Source organism: Taeniopygia guttata, chromosome 2 (genome assembly GCF_048771995.1).
Source record: "Taeniopygia guttata chromosome 2, bTaeGut7.mat, whole genome shotgun sequence".
NCBI classification, from domain to species: Eukaryota; Metazoa; Chordata; class Aves; order Passeriformes; family Estrildidae; genus Taeniopygia; species Taeniopygia guttata.
Genome location: NC_133026.1, coordinates 76,680,020 through 76,700,352, shown reverse-complemented (window position 1 = coordinate 76,700,352; position 20,333 = coordinate 76,680,020). Strand labels below are relative to the sequence as shown.

The 20,333-nt window shown below is 39.0% G+C and overlaps 1 protein-coding gene across 4 annotated transcripts in view; it reads right to left on the bottom strand.

Annotated features, from left to right (window-relative positions):
• Positions 1-20,333, bottom strand: part of MYO10 (myosin X) — a 162,814-nt gene that overhangs the window by 72,837 nt on the left and 69,644 nt on the right. For all 4 annotated transcript variants that reach the window (XM_030267071.4, XM_072924275.1, XM_072924277.1 and 1 more), the window contains one exon: positions 16,770-16,928. In XM_030267071.4, the coding sequence (XP_030122931.2) occupies positions 16,770-16,928 (159 nt within the window). The remainder of the gene's footprint in view (positions 1-16,769; positions 16,929-20,333) is intronic.

Sequence of the window (20,333 nt, the reverse complement as noted above, 5' to 3'; positions counted from 1 at the left end):
TCTGCTACTCACTTTTAAAACAGAAGTATCAGGCATTATGGTAGACACTAGGACCATTATATTTAGAATAGGAGGCTCTAAAGAAAAGTATGTGAAGTGGCAGATGCTCCAGAACCACTGGGTTTCCACAACATTTTTAATATTAGTTGGATGCAGAACAGCAGCTGGCATGTCAATTAATTTCTATCCTACTGCAATTAGAGAGCACATCAGTCAAAACCACCCAGGTAGCAGCTCATGCCCATTCTCATTGCCTTATCTTATTAGGCTGTGGTAACCTGATCATTTGCAACAGTCTGTTCACAATGCTGTTCAATTTCTCCCTCACCCTCTATCCACTTCAATATATTTTTCTAATAAAATCCCATTAAGTGAGGTAGGAGATAACATTAAGCATGCTATCTCCAGAGCTTCTGGGGCATGTGAAATTAATTGATATACTGTGTGACATGTGGAGTGTTACTTCTGTGGTACCAGTTTCAGTTTGTTAAATTCCTGCAATTACAGGCAGGAAGCTGATACCTGGCTTTAACAGCCTTGTTGGACTGGTGAAGAGCCAGGCCGGACAGCCTCCAGGCGTGCAGCACAGCCCCCATGTACAGACAGATGCCTCACCAGCCTCCTCGCTGACGGGAACCAGCTGTGAAGCTGACAGGAGGACTAAGGCTCTCTTCATCTCCACAGCACCCTAACCAGATACGACTGGATAAGGGGAGCACCATCTTGAAGACCACCGAAAGGCAGCCCCATGTGCTCCCCCTGCAGCCTCTTCTAAGTCACCACAGGGCATTCACTAAGACAAAGGGACCATCAGTTCCCCCATACTCTCCTTTCCCCTCTATCAGTCTCTTGCAGCATTTACAGCCTACATCTACCTGCCTCCCTCTTTTTCTCCTTAATTAACATGCAATTATCACTGTGTATCTGCTCTCCTTTCTCACTGTTACCCTGCTGTTACAGTCCCCATTATCCACCTGTTCACCCTCCATCAGGCCTGACACAAATTGCAGCTTTGAGCTTTTGCTAAGGGAACTGCAACAGTGTCCTTGAAATCATGACAGTTTTATTAGCAGTAAGGGGAATATCCCTCCTCACTGTAACTCTACTTTTACAAAGTAGTGAATTTGCAATCTGTGTGTTTTATAACAACCATCCCCCACCCTCCCATGCTGCGCAACAGCTCAGAAGATTTCATCTAGAGGAGAGATACCATTTCAACATGAGATCGTATCACAGGGCAATTACAGCACTGAGACATCAGCTTAATTTCCTGGGATCATCCCCTCTTGAATTCTTAAATAAGTAATAAGTAACAAGGAAGGATCTGAAAACAAACTTCCCTCTGTTTGATACATATTTCAGCACAGATGGCACAGGGCAAAATTTTAAGAGGCTTCTTTTTTTAATTACATTACTGTAGTACAAGTATGACCAATAAAAGAGACTGCTACAGATCTTCCTCTTTCCCTTATTAAAGTCTGGCTGAAGTCTTTGGAAAAGAGTAACTTGAGGCACATTATCACAACAGATGCCATGGCAAAGACATAAATAAAAAAATCCTGATGAAACACGGTATCATCTAGTTTCATAAGTAAATAATCACCCTATAGCTTCTGCAAGAGTAAATAGCCGACAATACCTCCATGATAAAGCACTGGCAAAACTGCATCACCACGGGCTACACGTTGTGACATTTCTGGCTTCTCTTCAAAACAGTGAATATCAGAAGAGGTGACAGCCGTCCACTTCTGCATGCACTCATCTAAAATGGGGCAGTCTTCTACATGACTTAAGCACATTTTTTTTTAAAGTGACAGAAAGACTTCCAGAATATTAGTCATCACTGTGAATTATAAAAGTTTATTAAATAGAACGAACTGGCTTCATTGCCTTGTAATTCAATAAGGTATAATAGAGAAATGGGTGGTGTATTATGGCAATAAAAGAAACCCAGTGAACAGCACAAATCATACTGGTGAAAAAAACCACCTCACTGAGTAATGCTTAGGACATGTCACTATTTTAAAAATCCCTTCTCTCTATCTTTTTTTCAAGCAAAAATGTGAAGAACCATAGTCTCTACTGACAAAGGTGCAGCTTTGTGGTTCCAGTCTTTTGGTGCTTTAAGTATGTACTACCTCTTTGCAGGACAAGTTAAATGCATGCACAGACTGCCACCAAATTATAACAGCACATGACAGAACAAACTCAGGACTTCAAAAAACAACTTCCTCATCCCAAGGCAAGATTATGAAAAAGGTATATTCTTCACAGATGCAGTGTACCACATTTCTCACCTACCAGGTGTCACAGTCCGACCCAGGGGTAGCCATCATCAGCTTAGTCTGCATGGACTAAGGAGTTAGCTGGCCCAAGCAAAAGTTCTGCCTTCACCCAAGGTAGTTCAGCAAAGTATCACTGGGCTGAAGCAGCACTGTTATTAAAAACTGTTCCAATTATTTAAACAGGTCACATTAAAATACAAATCTTCCAGAAGTCTTTGTAAATTGCCTCTGGGATACTCCAATGCAGCAAGATCTGCTGCTGCAAGAATCATTTCCTACATCACTTCCAGGCTTACTACTTATCCCATCCAGTACCTATCACAAGGTCTTACTAGTAGCAGTATTTTATAATCAGTAGATCGTAGACTGGCAGCTATAAGAGCCCCAGAGTTACTAGTAGCAGTATTTTATAATCAGTAGATCCTAGACTGGCAGCTATAAGAGCTCCAAAGTTAGGGACCTGGGGGAGCAGGAAAGGATACATGTACTTCCATGAAGAATGCTACCATCTCCCAGTTTTATAGAATCACAGAATGGCCTGTGCTGGAAGGAGAGGCAAGATCGTGTAGTACCAATACCCCTGTCATGGGCAGGGACACCTTCCACTAGAGAGATTGCTCAATGCCCCATCCAATGTGGCTTTTAACACTTCCAGAGTTGGAACATCCACAGCTTTTCTGGGCAAACAGTTCCAGTGTCCCCACTCTCACAGTGAAGAATTTCTTCCTAGTATCTAACATTCTCTCTTTCATTTTGAAGTCATTCCCCCTTGTCCTGTCATTACATGCCCCTGTAAAAAGTCCCTCTCAATATTTCTTTTAGGCTCCTCCACCTTCCCTCCCTTGGAGACCATGAGCACCCACACCACACAACCCCTTTCTTGCAGGGCAGACCTTCTGGTTTGGCAAATGCAAGATCTTAGCAGCAGGTCAAAATGGTGTAAAAATACACAAAAAATGTAGGACTGCTCAGTGGATGTGTGTTATCTCCTGAGCACTATTTCTGCACCAAACATCAGCACATGGCAAATTAAATGGGTTAGCAACAAGAAGCAGGATATCTAAATTATGTATTATGCCAACATCACAAAGCAAGTGAAATTTCAGAAAAGGTATTTTCACATAGAATGACACTTCCACTTCACTTGTAAGACAGTAATCTAAATTTTCTTTTTGTTCTTTGCACTTTCTAATCTGATTCTGAAAGTCAATAATTACTTATTTTAATGAAAGCATTCCAAAGCAATAATGGATGGGAGAAATGCTGCTAGAGCACTAGCAAGCAGACAGGAGAGTTCTGAAGACTTACAGTTTAAATAGTTTGAGAGTTTTTTCAGTGATATATTGTGAGAACTCCTGTTAGAAGCCTGACCTCTTAAATCCATGGCAAAGAACAGGGCCGTTTACTATTCCCTGATATATGACTGATTCAAAGTTTCACACAGAACCACACACAAACTCTTGAACTAGTTTGGTACAGACTAAACCAGCAACAACTTGTTATCAGATCAGGGCTAATATATTTATTTAAACCAAAGAATAAATGAAAGTTGAGTTAATCAGCCTGAATCCCAATGCAGCACTTTAATTTCTGTATTAAAGGTTGAGTTCCTTTTGCACTTTCAAACTTTTTACTGGAATTTTACATTGCTAATTCATCTCCTAAAACACCTCTACTCACAAACCACAGACACTCCTGCTCCCCTCTTTCAGCAAAAAGAAAAAAAAGATTGTTTGCTGATCCTCTACAAGGACTTTCAACATTAGAAGTTCCAATCCTATCTTCTCAGCTAGACATTGAGTAAGGCAGGACAAAATGAAAGATGTACATTAGAAAGGAATTTATTTTTATCAGTTCTTTGAATGCTTTTTGTTTTGTTTGTTGACTTCTGATAGCAATTAGGTTTGAGCCTCTGTCTTGAAATCATCCCACAGCTCTTCAAACACTGAAAAACAATTTGTTTTTTAACAAGAGCTGACAAAGTCTGCTGATACCGGCAGAAGTACTCTAGCAAAACTTAACATAGTCAGAGTAGTCCTGTCTAACACAGGAGGGTGGGGATTTTTTAATAAAGACACAATCAATTTATTTTAGTTTGATGCCAAACAAATCTGAATTACATACAAGGTTTTATTGATCTAAATGCACTTTAGTGTATTTTACACTTAGAACTGCAAGAAAAAAAGCTTGCAATGTAGCAACAAAATACAGTTTGAAATGTCTTACTTTACCATGTAGAAAAGGCTTTCAGATTAAAAGAGAAAAATGTAGAGTAAGAAATTTCCCCCTCATTTTTTTTTTTTTTTCAGATTCTCTATAATGAAAAAGCAATGAAAAAGAAAATTGCCCTGATGGAAGCCCACTTCATTATTCCTAGAAATCAAACTTACCGAATATACCAGAGCCACTCTGCTTTTCATCTTTTCCCCTTCACAGATGCTTTTTAGAATTCTGGGGTATATCTTTTCAGGTTTGCTCCCTATCCAGCAACCATACACCTTGCACTTCTTCCCTTTTATGTCAAAACTTCTTAATAATAACTTTCTGTTTCTGAGTGTCCTTTATGATATCTGTGTTCTACCCAAGCTCGCTTTTCCCATGTAAGGTCATTAAATTTATTCTACACTGCTTTTCTCATGACCTTTCACTCTCTACATCAAGGTGTCCCTCTGAACTTCACAGACCTCTAGCATCTGAGACATCCCAGTCCTCCTGCTTTCACAAATAAATAAATAAAAAGGGAAAGACACACACTTAGGCTTTCCATATCCCATGCTACAGGGAGAGTGGGAGAGAGAAGGCAGAGGAAGACTGGAGGACTCTGTTGAAGCACATTATGTGCTGCTCCTGAACTAAATCTTTGATCAACAATCTCAACAGAAACTAAAACTGCTTGCATTATTAAAACAGGCATAAGAAGACTGCATTACTCTATTTCTTTCTATCATTTTTGTTTTTTCACTACCACCAAAAATCAAAATATTTTTCACAGCTTGGAACTAGAGATGCTGGAATAGATCAAATACAGAAATTAAGATGTTTTGTTACAGATATATACACTAACATTGAGAAACAGGACTTTGTTCTACTCTCTTAAGAGCACTTTCAAGCCTTTCTTCTTTAGAGCATGAAAACTCTATGTTATTACAGAAAGAAAAGCATGCTTACTGATGCCTCAAAAAATATGCTTCTAGACCAATTTTTAACAACTTCAGAAGTTCCTGGAGTCTCTTAAGGAACTGATTCTGTGTCTGAAAAGAAAAAGGTTTGTTTTGTTTTGCTTCTTCTTTTTTTTTTTTTTTTTTTTTTTTTTAATTGGTTATTGGTATTAACCTGCCAATTTATTCCACAAGTATTACTTTCTGGGCTTATCCTTAACATATGGGAAACTTCAAATTAAACTGCAGGCTCACCTCAAAGCTACTTCTATGTTACTTTTACAAAAGGCATGGGAAAAGTTCTTTACCACCATTCCACACAACCTCGGCATCTCACATACCTTTAAATCATCACAGCTACAGGAACATTACCAAAGAACAAAACCCGTGTTTTCACAGAACATGCAGAGGCTGGCAACTTTTAAAAGACCACAAAATAGCCATCACACTTCATTACGTTTTCAACACCAAATTTTAGGTTATCAGGATGAAAAACCTGGGAATATAAGAGTTTGCTCCACACTGCAGCTATGGCCTTTGTGGTTCAGAGTTCTCTCAGGTGAAAGGATTGATGGTTATCAGTGCTGAGTTTATTCTGTAGCAAAGACAACCAAATGTCTACCACATACACATCAGCAGAAAAAGGAGAAAGATGGCTGGGCCACATTTTGTGTGCCTTTTATAGGACGCAGAAGAAGGGGCAATGGTATGCCATAAAGAGGATGGTAATTAATGCCCTCATTCATGGTAGGACCTTGATTTATCCTCACTGTGGTAAGTATACCCTGTCTTTCAGCTAGTCCCATGCTAATTTCAGTGGGACAGAATCCAGTTGTCTCATGTCTGAAGCAAAACTTCTTTCTTAGAAGTGAAGTATATAATCAAAGTGAAGTACTAAGCTGCAATTTAATGTTTTTTAAAACTACATGTTTTAAATGTTTTCAACCAATCAAGCCATTTCTAAGATGGAAATGGCATACTCTATAATCATCTTTACATGCTTGGGCTCCTGCAGTCCTCACCATGTCTGGCGACTCACAGTGAACTTCCAACCGCCCAAATTTACATCAGCTTTGCTTTTCTCTATATCTGTGTTCCTTGTCATTGCACTCGACATTATGAACCCTAAACTGTCCTTTTTTTCTTCTTAAGGTCAGCTGTAGGATTGATTGTAAAATGAGCTGCTTGTAAATATACAGGCCACACTACAAATACAGCAGTTACCACCCACAGGAGAGGACCTTTAGAAGGGAACCAGAACATGATAGGGAATGTCACTAGAAAGATCAGCTACCTACAGCCAAGACCCACCTTCTACATGTCATCCCTGTCACTGTTTTTGAAAAGTGTCGTCTCACACTGCTCAGCTGTACTTTCAAACCATGTCCTTCAGTTCCTGATGGAAACTGCAGCAGCCTCTTCTACCAACCACCTCCTTTCCCTGATGGCCTTTTCTCCTGTGGAGCATAGAATAGATCCAAGGAATAATAGACAGAGGTCTTTTTAAAGCCAGGCTTTATGCTTGATTCCACCAGCACAGTTCACAAGAAGATTTTGGAACAGTTTTGGACTATTTTAAAACGTGATTTCAGATGATCACAGGCAATTGTTGGGCAACAGGACACTTTCCTAGATGCAGCCTTGTCTGTTATGTTGACCCTTCAATTCAGCTAAAGTGACCTTAAGCTTCCTCGGTCCAACAGTATTAAGCAACACCCTCCTGTTCCCAAACTCTCCTGAGGGCAAAGGCTGCACTATCTCTTCAGGAAAAAAGTTGTACTTTGTAACCCAGCTACCTTAATTTCTATGCTAAGAGTATCCTTGCACTCCCTACAGCTTCAATCTTGCACGTTTATTAAGTCCTTGTCCTAGGAAGTTAAATTAAACTGTCTCGGTCTGTTTCTTAAGGGTAAAAGACTGGGATTTGGTCTCCTTAGTTGCCAATGTAAATACCCAAAACTGCATGGAGGCAGACACCTTTCTGCTTCCACAGAAGGCTCAGAGATGGTGAAGACCTTTCCACCTGGTTAAGAGATATGCTCACAGCTTAATCTCATCTTCTTTTTCTCTTCATTTTCTCCTTCTGGACAGGTTGTATCATGTCGATGGGGATTATTCAAGGAAACACTACAAGTGTTATCCTGAATCCACACAAAAAGCAATCCAGTTAGGAAGCATGAAACCAATTTAAAGAAAGGTTGATAACAGAGAACTGTTACACCCAAAGGTAAAAACCAAACTAACAGATAATATAATACAGATGTCAGACAGACATTTTTCCTTCTTTAAGATATTCATAGGTCTCTGGTAGTTTTTCTCCTGTATAAAAAGCACAAAGTCTCCTTGTTTTTACTGTACTTTTTTTGCTGACTAATACAATGCAATGCAGCAGTTCTATCTACTGGGTCAGAATAACGATCTTTTGTACAGTTTTCATATAAACAATTACTGAAGAATTTCTCTCTTCACCATTGCCAAGGGGATAGAGGCGGTGACCTCCTGAACACAAATACAACTGATTAGAACAAGAAACTGATTTTTGTTATTTTCATGTACTGCAATAGAGCATGTGAAAATAAGTTTCCACATGAGACTGTAGCAATCTGGGAGCAGTTTTAACCAGGCTCAAATCAAAAAAGGCCTCAAATCAAAAAAGGCCTCACAAAAAGCAGAGACCCCACGGCTTATCACTTCATTTCAAATGGCCTATGGCACAAACTAGCTCTTCCTCCTGCTCTGTTATTGCACAATGCTCAAATGAGCCTTTCAAAACTGTCTGAAGGTCTAATTTACCCTCCAGCAAGGAAAAGAAAAAAATGGCCTTCTTCCTTCCTATACATTCATACTGGAGAGATGAAGGGGCTTTTCAGAGAAAATACACACAAAGGAAAACCAAAATGCTGGTAAAACAAAGAACCAAAGAACAGTGTCTCTATAACACTGGTGAAATATTTTTATATAAAGCTTCACAGATCTGTTTAATTCTTCCTGAAAGTATTTTACATACTGATATGCAGATTTCCATAACTTCCGTGGCTCTTTAATATTTGAATACCTCTTCTATAAAAAGGGATTTTTAAGGAGGAAAGCAGGAAGAGCAGGAATTACTCTTTAAAATAACATAAAAAGAGAAATCAAAAGCCAGCATAACTGAAATATATCTCTATGCCAGGTAGTTAGCTGGATGGCACTGAACTGCAGCCAAATAGCCTTCAGTTGAGAAATCAGGACTGAAATGGAAAATGGAATTAACTGTCAAAAATCTGCTAAATGGAACTTTTGGATTCCGTTTGCTTTTAAAAGGAGGGACTGATAAACATCAAAGAGAAAAAGCTGAAACTGCCTATGAGAAAGGGACCACCTATTTTCAAATAAAAATAACAGGCTGGCTATGAATCAATAACACATTTACACAGATAAACAATAGCTATAAAAATTAATTCACTCCCAAATTAAATGTGTTGTTTGCAGCCTTTCTAGTATTAAATTGCTGGAATATGCTTATAAGACAGTTGGGTGGTGCAGCACAGGCAGGAAATTTTGCACAGCGCACTTTACAGTAAAAGCTGAACTCATGTAAAACGTGCTGGCGACAGGTAAGCGCCTTAAGTTTTGGAGCCCAAATTCCTGCCCTCCTTTCAGTGACTTTGCTGGACTGGGAACAAAAGACATTACAGAAAGGAGCTAAAGCTTACCTCCAAATAAGTGAGGCAATGGCACACTGTTTGCAAAAGCTTTGACTGAACAGCACTAAGCTACTGTTGGCATTTGTGCAAATGCCTTATAATTTTTCTTTTGATTCTGCATGTTGGTCTGCTTTCTGTTGGCTCATAGAGTTAGCAGTGACATGCAATAAATGAATACTAACCTTCAGATCTGGGAAGATTTAGCAATACCATCACCAATGACAAAATCTGCACATGATTACAGATTTCTACTTTGCAGTTTTCTATATGAAGTTACCATCAAAGATAGCTTAGAGCTTTTGTATTACAAATAGAAAACTCATGGAAGTAAACAGAAACTGACCCTGTTGCCAGTCCATCCGTTATTTATTCCCCAACCAACCAACTAAATGAGGAAAAAAATACTACTACAGAGCAGAATAGAAAGAGCAAGCTTTCATGTTTTAATAAAACTTTGACATCTTCACCCTCTCTGCATCACTAAAGCAGCCTACCGATGCTAGCAGGCAAGGTCCTTACTGCCGTGTGTACACCCAGCAGGTTACCAACACCACCTAATGCACTGCAAACCACAACATAAATGTATGTGTTGTGCACATGTAGCCACTGCACATGCTGCAAAGTGTTTGTGGAGCTGTGGCATACATGGCAGTGTATGCAGCGACACACACCTTGCCTTTCTTTTAATGGTATCACATTGATCACAACAGCTCAGGCTGAAATACTTCCTTGGATCTGAAAGTAGGCACCTTTAAAATCCCTGGTATTTTCAATTGAGGACTTTGTGAAGACAAAGTTCAGACAAACACTCTTTATTGTTTTTGTTATTATAACTATTAGCAGTTCCACAAGTCATGCAGAATGGAGGAAGTCAGAAGCAAGGTTGGTTAACCAACTGATGGCTTTTATTTACTTCTCATATCAATGCAGCTATGTTTCTTCATTAACACATATTTGAAAAAACACAAATAAAAAATGATGATAATTTGCCTGTGGTAGACAATTGTTGATCTATATAACTGACCAGCCTTTAGAAATAACAATCACCAGTAATAAATTTTCCTAGATTCCTAATTAAAACCCTGCTGTGTTTTTATAGATCTTTGTCTGCTGCTCTCTAGTAACAGATGTGAAATGGAAGCTGTAATTAATGCTTAAAGACAGGAACTCGCTTTGAACCGCATTTTGAAAACATTATCTCATGTGTGCAAGCATAACATTCTAATTAGGGAGGTAAGCAGCTATGTATAGATATTTGTCATGCATTCTTAGCAACAGTGTTCTCTGCTTCCACGCTTCTGTGGAAAGAGCTGGTGGCAAGAATTTTCCCTGTCTTCCAGTAGCTCAGGAAGGTGTGAAAAACACTGTTGTGGCAGCACATACTCCCTCTCTCAGGATTTTTCATAGAGGTGCACAGAGAGAAATGAAGAGAAAACAATTTCTATTTCTGCTCCTTGTTTTTCCTATGTGGAATGTGTTTGGAGAATTGTTTACCTGGAGTGAGTGCTTGTTTGGATTCTGGTGAGGATTGTTTGAGCCTGATGGCCAATCCAATCCACCTGTGTCTGGACTCTTGAGAGAGGGTCACGAGTATTGTTAGAGATAAAAAGTTAGAGACAGTAGTATGTAGTTTTAGTATCTTCCTTTATATAGTATATTAATGTATTTTAGCATAGTTATAATAAAGAAATCATTCAGCCTTCTGAATTGAGCCAGACATCATCATTACTTCCCATTGGGTTTGCCTGCATTTACAACACACTGTGATTCATCAGCACACTTTTAAGATTTCTTTACTGTAAAAGCAGAACAATTAAATAAACAGCAGCTTCCCCAGTGACCACAGAGCAGATCCTGCAAACCGGTTACCTGGGACTGCTCTACTGCACTGGATGCCTCTGGAGAGGAACTATGTAACCACAGCTGGATTGCAGACAAGACCAGGATAAATGCAGTTCTAGGGGCTAGTGTAATTGTTCTAGGGGCATGTACTGTATCTATATACATGTTATATGGTACTAATTAATGGCACAGTTTCTGGGTACCATTGTCTGTGGATTTTTTAGTCCATGCCCCACAATTATTTATAACAAGGCACACGACAGGCCAAAGACCAAGACTGTTGAGCTGTCCAGAGCATTGTAGGGGTACATAACATACATTCTTTCTAGGTTCAGTTTCTGCACAAAGTGTGTCCAACATTTAAGAAACCAGACATGAGGTTTTGTCTTTATTAGTAAACACTTTAAGGCTATAGTTTAGTGGTATTTATGGTGGCATTCAGTCAAAGGTTGGCCTTGAAGGCATTGGAGGTCTTTTCCAACCTCAGTGATTCTATGATTCTAGTAGCTTCACCTGATCTTCCTTTGTTCCTCTGCCTTCACCTACAACTTGTGTCCATGTTAGAGGACATCTGAGCAGGAATGCTATTGAAGTGTCTGAATTATGTCTGTCTGCATTACATCAAACATGACTTTAGTGTGCCCCATTATTTTCTCACTGTAACATGCTTTACTTATTTACGGGTATTTACTTCCTGCTGACCATAATAGCACAGTACAGAGCAACAGCACTGGATCCAAAAGGAGTTTTACTGTACTCAGAAAAAAAAAAAAAAAGCAAAACCCCAGAAAAACAAGTCACAGAGAGCAACTGACCTAGATACCAAAGTGTTGTGTCTGCAAACAGAATTTGAAAAAAACCCTGTAGTGATTATTGATTAATACTGCACAAACATCAGCTAGTTGCCTCTGGGAGCCCTCATGACTTCGAGGGAGATAAATTATCTAATTACTGCAAGCTTAACAAATTACAACTGAACATGCTGCTTAAGTAAATAAACACTAATAGATTTAAAAATCAATGCATAAATAACTGAAAATCCCTTTTAAGAACAGATAGAAATGAGCATTCTGTACAATGAAGTGGCTAGGAGCTGTGCAACAGCCTTGTCAGGGAAGAGACAATTTTCCAAGTTGTCTCAAGTTTAACACCTTATTCAAAAATTGGATAAATGTTGCTTTTTCATCCAAGTTATTCAATGTTTGTTGCTTCAGCTGAAGAGAGAAGGAAGCTAGCCATGAAACTGAGCTCCTAATTACCATCATCTTCCCTCTGATGTGGATGTGGCTGTTACAGCACTACATGTCGACGTGGCTGGTACAGAACTTTTCATACATATGCACACAAACAAAACAGGTGGTTATAATTATTGGCTGGCAAGATGTAGTCCTAATTTGAGAGTGAGCAAAAATAGGTTGTGCTGTCCCTCACCTTTCCTGGACACCACACCCAACTGTTGCACAACCTGGAGGTCACTTCCCCCCCCCATCAGGGGAGGGTGACTGAGAGACCGCCACACTGCAGCCCAAGCAGAACGCTACTCTGGGCATGGTGCACATCCTCCACCTAAACAAGACAGGCACGTGTCAAATCATCATCACCACTTCAAAGGTGGATGTGCCCACGTAGCATTTCTTAACTTAATTCAAAAAGAAAAAGCTAGTCAAAAGGGGTTTGAAACTTGTTTATTGCTTGAACTCATGCAAATGATGGTGGACATGACACTGAAAGCCTCTGCACTGACCTGCACAATATATACTGCAGTTATTTCCAGCCTTTCACCTCAGCAAAAGCTGCTCTCTTATCCTGCGCTCTGCTTTTCCAAAATTTGCTCACCTGCATCAATAACCAACCACTGGCAGAGACAAGACAACTGCAACTCATCCCAGAGCCAGTCCAAACACCATAATTTGTGCAACTCACAGCACAATCCATGCCGTGTGGTTTATGGCATTCTCTCCAAGGCTGAGCCAGTCTGCTCTGCAGTGTGTACTTAACTAAAAGTAAAAAGTAAACCAGAATCAACAGCTTGGGAACAATTTGGCTTTGAATGTTGACAAGAGTGGCTGCCACAGCACTTGCCCCCTCCATACCATGTGCTCTGTGATGGCCTCGCTTCAGAGGTGACCAAATCCCCCAAGTTCTTCACAAAAGGCTCAGTTTTCAAATGTGGGCATCCTTCATTTTTAGCACTAGTGTTTATCTTTCCATATTTTGCCACATACCAGTCTAGCATGCAAGCTAATCTGAGCATTCAAAGATGAACATTAAATCTTTTATGCTGATGTCCACAGCTGGATCACCCACTGTTGTTCCTAGTAGAAACAAAATGGGAGATGAAGTAGCAATGAAAGCTCGTGCATCGTATGATCACTGCCATCCTAAATTTTGTCCTTTCCTGAACAACAAATGTGGTGACAGCATGGAACCAAGCTTTCAAATAAATGCAGTATTAATCACAAAGCTTGAAAAAAATACCAGGCAGTACCAGCCTGCCGGGAAAAATTAAGAAAGGACTTGTATGTCCTATGCTTCTCACAGGCCAAAAAGGGAGAGCACACACTCTTTAATGGAAATTCACACAAAACATATCACAAAAAATTAACAGACTTGACACTGATACAAAAAGATGGTTGCACATAGACAAGAACGTTTTGTCATTCACCTTTTTGCAAACAGTCAAGATTCAGCTGAAAGCCTCAATTATGTTCAGAGCCAGGCATCATTCACTCTATGAACATAATCTGTAATCTAAGTCAATATTCTTCCCACCCCAGGAGATATCAGGAAATACAGAAAATCCTCTGCTGACACTTGAAAGCTGCAGTTGTTGGCAGCAGCAAATAAAGTTACTGACATGTTTGACAAAACTTGGCATCAACAGCAAATAAATCTGTAGTATGAATTAGGAAGTAGTGAAAAGTTTAGGAACACAGGTATGAGTATGTGAGACAAAAATGTTAATAAGTAACGAAAGATTAAACTGAACTCAAACATCTCAAGATTTTAATTTATATTCTCATTGCCAGAGAAACAGCTCTTCCAATATGGAACAACACACACTTGTTCTGTATTAACTTAACAGGGGAAGATCTGCATAAATAATTGTCTTGTTGAGAAAGTAACTGTTTAAGTTTCCCTTTAATTGTTTCTTCTGTACATTTGAAATTACATACACTTTACATTACAATTATGTATATTGCACTTGATATAATTTTTATGTGCGTGAACAATCAAGCTCCAAAACATAAATCTCAACTAAGTGTACTTTGTTCAGGTAAAAAGGCACTTCCTGGTCTCAATGTCATTGAGAAAAGGAACAAAAAGCTGCCATGCTCAACAACCACACTAATATATTTGCGCATAGAACTCAAAAAGTGACAGCATATATATTTGCATATCTCTTCCTCCTACTCAGGATGTGAATAAGAAGGTGCACAGAACCGAGATAAAAGGGATCTGTAAGCTAAAAGACAGAACATGGCAATTATAAGGTGGTTTGTATCTGGGGATGGCAAGAAGAGTTTCGATGGGATGATCATCCCCTAAATCCACAGCGGAGAGTGGTACATGCCTTCCCAATTTATCCCTAATGCTCCAGGGGCAGATACAGCCAAGGTGATGAGGCAGATCCAAGAGACAATGTGTGAACTACAATGATTAAGCCATTCCTGGTCAAGGAAGAAGGCAAATGTATAATCGGTAAAGTTTTGATTACTCCTGGCATAAATTCCAATGGCTTTTACTGTCCTGTACTAGAACTGGTTTGGTCCCAAAGCAGAATCATCGAGCAAGTTTGAATGATCAGCTGCAAAGTAACTTTCAACAAAGGTAAGCTTAATGCATCTTCAGGTTTTTTTTTGTTTTTTTTTTTTAACATTAAAATATGATTGAATTTCTCAATATATAATATGCTCAATATATAAGTGAAGCAATTTTGGCTCAAAATGACAGACCTCCTTTTGCAATGACAACACCCCTTTCTAAAATTCATGCTCATATATTTATAAACGTTCATGAAATTATTCAAGACATTCAATCATTTTTTGGGGATATTTTTGTTCCTGAAGCCCTTTCCTGCTAGAACAATGCTATTGCTGCAGTAGGAGTGGGGTACCAATGAGATTGGAGAAAAGAAGATGCTTCTATAGTCTAGTCCTGGTTACATATACAGGGCAAGAGAAAGGCTTTCATATCCATTTCAAAACACACATTTTTTCCAACCACCTTTTCAGTAATCTTTCAGGTGGATTCACAAGAGTAAGCAGTTAAATTAGCAAAATTGAAGGGACAATGCATAGTCAGTAGTAACTGCAGATCTGTCATCATTAACAGCACACAAACCTGTTTGTCTAGAAAAGTGCACCACACTAAGCACCAAGGATCAGAACACCCTAAACTTGCCTTGACAAGCTAAGAAAAAAGCTAGGACATGTCTCTTCAGAACAACTGTTCTATGCCTCATAAAAAAAAATCACACTCATACTCTCATGTTTTTTTTAAAAGGGGTGTGTCCTCTATGTGAGTGCAAATCATGAAACAATTTTTAAAAATTTTGACTCACACTGAGTACCGTAAGCTAATGTAACAACACTGATGGAAAACTAAACTTCTATCAAGTATATGTTTTTTACTCGCACATGCAGGGCTGTTCATTTATGCTATTCATCTTTAGTTTGCTGATTTTTCTGAACGTAAAACAGTTCATTTGGTTTGAGAAGAAAAAAATATCCATAAAGAGTTATGTAATGAGAACCACCTCAGTATTAAGGATTCTCCATTCTAGCCACTTTTAGGGTAATGTGTGAAGGAATATTATTTCATTGTGCCCTTTTTTGCTTTTTATCAAATCTTAAATACAGGGAAAGATTATTTTTTCACTTAGATATGTTAATATTTAAAAATAAGAAGCCAAACTCAGTATATGAAGCTTGAAATAAAGCATGTATATGGTCAAATAAGGGCCCAGACATATGATGAAACAAAAACTGTGTTCTGTAATTATTACTAAAAAAATCCAAACCAAAACTGCCAACCATTGAAGCACTGAGAACTGCAATTTTGCAACCTGTAGCAGCTGCTAATATTTCTTGTATCTTTCTCATGTTTAGTGAAGTTCCAGACCCAGGAAAGATTTGAATCTAGTTTAAGATTAATGAAAATATTGAAGGACCAGGTAAATTTAATAATAAAAATCTTCCTTACAGAGTTAAGGAAAGGAATTCTGTCTGGACTAATTCCTAGTTTTGGAAACTGATAAAAAGCTCTCTGTTCCCATAGACCCCAAACTCCAACTATCTTTATTTTATGGCACAAACGCTCAGCTTGATAATTGTATGCTTCTTTCATAATAACATTTCTACTACAATGCAAGAGGGGAAGCTGATCAGAATTGGATCTTGGCCTCCCAACAGGATCTCAAATGGCAGTGACAAAGTTCCACCACATCCTCTCTGGTGACATACACAGCACATGTTGCTGGGGCAGAAAGTCTAAAGGAGAAGAGGAAAATGAGCATCCTTTACACAACCCTGTCACTGAAAGTGTAGAAGTGTACGTAGCATGCCAGTTTTTCAAGATTTCCAAGGGATTGTGTGTTCAGTCTGAGCTACCTTCTCCTTCCATCCCTGTGGGTGAGAAGTTACTATATAAGGCATGCTTCAGTTCTATATGGATACACAAGGGACTGGAAAGCATTAGGAGAGGAGATAGCACAGAACAGAAAAAAACATACAGGACTTAACACATTCAAGAACATTCCCACTGGATAGTTTTCTTAATTTTAGAAACAAACTTACATAGATTTTATCTTGCTGATATCGCTGGAATAAGTTGTGCATAATGGAGCCTTCATGAAGATCTACAAGTGCTGCCATGTCTTCCACACTCTCTGTGCTTGTTTGATGCATAGGCGTTACTTTTTGGTGAGTGATCGTGCTCTGTTTATAAGTGAATACCTGAAAGAGGGGAAACAAAAAAAATATTAGTCAGAGCACACATTCAAAAACTCCTGTCTGATAATGGAGCTTTCATACCCATTCCTATCCCCTATCCAGCTTATCAGTGTGCAGACTTGGAAAATATAATAGCCTGGCAGGGATACCTTCCTCTAAAGCTTCTCTGACACTGATTGAAGGCCCAAATAACTACATGTGTCATAAGAAACTAGAACACACTGACAGTGCACTGAGGACTGTAAGGGCTTTTCCTGTTAAAGGGCAAATGCAATATTTTTTCACACTGTATTAGTGCTAGACTACCAAGAGAATAATAAACCAAGCAATAACCATTCCCAAAAATACAAAGCCAACCAAACAATAAACCACCTCTTACAATAAAACACGCATACACTCAAATTGCTCTGGGAGGAAACGCTTGACTGTGCAAAACAGCAAATTAAAATGAATGCTCTAATAGTCTACAAGTGTTCGTATGTTTGATCTGAAAACCACTTCAATGTTTCCATTCAACTCTCCAGTCAGGAAACAGTCGTTACACCTAATGCAAGTAGCATTTTACATTTTGTGTGCAGCAGATATTTAGAAATTAATAAGCCAACAGGTTTCTTAATTGCTTTTTGCAACTAGTTTCTGAAGCCAGTTCTTAACAAACAGTAAAAGCTCTAAAAAAGAATTTAAATACTTTGTTAGAAAATACTTCCATATATCTTCTGTAAAACTATCTCAAATATGCAAGAAGATGTACACATTCTCAATATAGTTAAACTTTTATGAATACTAGTAATAATCAATAAAGACTACAAAACAATTGATTTTGAATTCAGCACCCCGTTTCCTGCAAATTTCCTTCTTGGCACCTCATCCTTATAGACATATGCCCACATTCGCATAGCCAATGCTCCTCAGCCAATACCTGTCCCTGCTAATGCTGCCGTTTTGGTGTTGGAAAGTCAAAGCATGGAACTAATGCAACTACTTTGTGGCAATACTAATGTATTTCCACATTAGAACATTAGGAAAAAACCCAAACCATTCCAGAAACCTTTAAAATAATATTTATGAAGCCAACAGAAGCAGAGCCATAACTGTCAGCCAAGCACCGGCAAGCACTGTGGGAATGCTGCTGTGGGCTGGGGGTCATGCTGCACCTGAGGGGCCACCTCTGCACAGGAAGAAGAAACCCCTCAGAGGTTTTTTACCATTAAACCTTATGTATGTTCCTGGAAATGAAAGACTGAACAAGTGACATTGTAGGAGGCCATCCAGACAAACAGTGATGTTATCTGTCCTGCTGAGACAAGTGAGAAAAGAGAGGCTGAAGAAGCTGGAGGCTGAAGGCAGATTAGATGAAACACTGAAGCTCTGTACTTGGATATCCTAACAGCTGACAGAGGAGTATAGCCTGAAGATATTTCTTCATTTAAAAAGTATCCTAAACATAGCAAATGCTGGCACAGGCCATCACACTGTTACAGATGTCACTTGCACCAGCAAAAAGCATACCAAAGGAAAGCTGGGGAAATAAAGGAGATCCAGGAAAGACATTTCTGACAGGAGCTGGGAGGTATCACAGACATCAACAGGCTATGTGAGTAAACCATCAGAAAGTTACAATAGGTTCAGAACATCCTAGGTATAATCCCTGGCTGAGGGAAAAAGACAATCATGGAGAGATCAGAGCCTTATTTTGCTGTGAAGACCCATAAAGATGACAGGACCAGGACTTGTACAGGGCAGTGGGACCCTGCCAAGATGGAGAAAGCAGCCACTTGTAGGAGCACGTGGTCCAGAACATCTAATAGACAGAACGAATGTGAAGAGCATCAAGTGATAGCAAGACTTTTGGGGCTGAAAAATGTGTTAGCTGTCCTAAGACTAACCACACAAACTGTAAGTGGAATTAGAGATAATTACATCTCAAAAGTTATTAACTGCACTTCCTAGTCATAAGAACCATAAAGTAAAACTCAAAGGTCATACTGTAGAACAAAAATACCACAAGCTGAAGGATTTGGAAATAAAAGGGATATAAGGAGAGCAAACAGTAGAAGGAAAGCAACTTAACAGAGTCTATGTATCATCCTGGATACAGAAAAACAGACTCAGTGAAAGAATTAGGAAATCAAAAGGAGACGACACGTACCCTGTGAGTGCATCTCATGCAAACATGGAAAGGAAGCAAAATATCACTTCTAGGAGGATAGCCCCCATATTTGTGATTTCTAGCCTTCGATGAGTGAGGCACAGGTTAGTAGGGTAGGCAGAGCACCCCATACATTACTTAGCACATTTATTAATGTAAAGAATTCACAAACACCAAGAAAAACAACATGCCAGATGAGTTGCATGTGGCAGCACTACAGAAGATGGTTTCTGCAGATTCATCCTTCCCACTCAAACTCGCTATTTTCTTTTCTTCAGTCCAGTTGTTCTAATATTTCCATCTCAGCCACACACTGCTTTCTTGTTTGGGTGAAGAAATTGTTCTGTGAGCTGATTCAGAGACAGCACTCTAGTATCACTTAGCTAGAAAACACACCAACTTCTAATAGAAGCTGCCACACAAATAAGAAAGAAGGAGGAGCTCTTCTTGAAAACTGAGTAGCTACTTTTCCTTTATTTTTAATTTTTTGCCGGAACCATGCATCCCTCATATTTCTTAAAATCACCATTAACACTTTATCAAAATCATCTAACAAGACCAAAGTCTTGAGAGATGACTGCAGGTTCACATGTACAGACCTCGCCTCCTTAAAACGAGCTTTTTGTAGTCCTGCTGCTCAAACTCTGAAAAGCCTGCTTTGTTTTATTTCATCTTGAATCAGGCCTTTATTAGGATAAGGTCTTGGAAAAACTACCTTGAACTTTATCATTACTAACTAGAAGATCATGTTATGAAATATTACAGCACTTAAAATCCTCAGGAAACAGGAACCCAGAGTAACTCTGCAGGGTCAGCACAAAGAACAGAAGATGACCAAGTTGGCTCCTGAACTTCAAGAGGACCCTGTTGGCAGAGTGCAGGAACATCCATCCTCAAGGACCCTCCCAGCATTTCTGGAAGGTCAAGTGCAATATGCAGGAAACTAGAATAAGATTTAAGACAAGCCTAAATGAGAATTCAGCAAAAACTTCTTTCCTTTCTAGATATAAATGGTTCAAGATAACAAACATGCTGAATACATGGAAAACTCTAAAATAAACCTTAAAGAGGCAGCATGCAAAATAAGAACTCTCAGTGTTATTCTGGAAATGAAAATTAGAGGTTGAGATAGGATGGACCAATGCAAAGAGCAACAACAAAAAGAACAAGCTTAAGAAATATAAAACATATAAAACTCAGTCTAACAAAAGTCAAGTACATTTTACTGAGAAAGGAGAACCCTTCAAAACCGCCCTGCT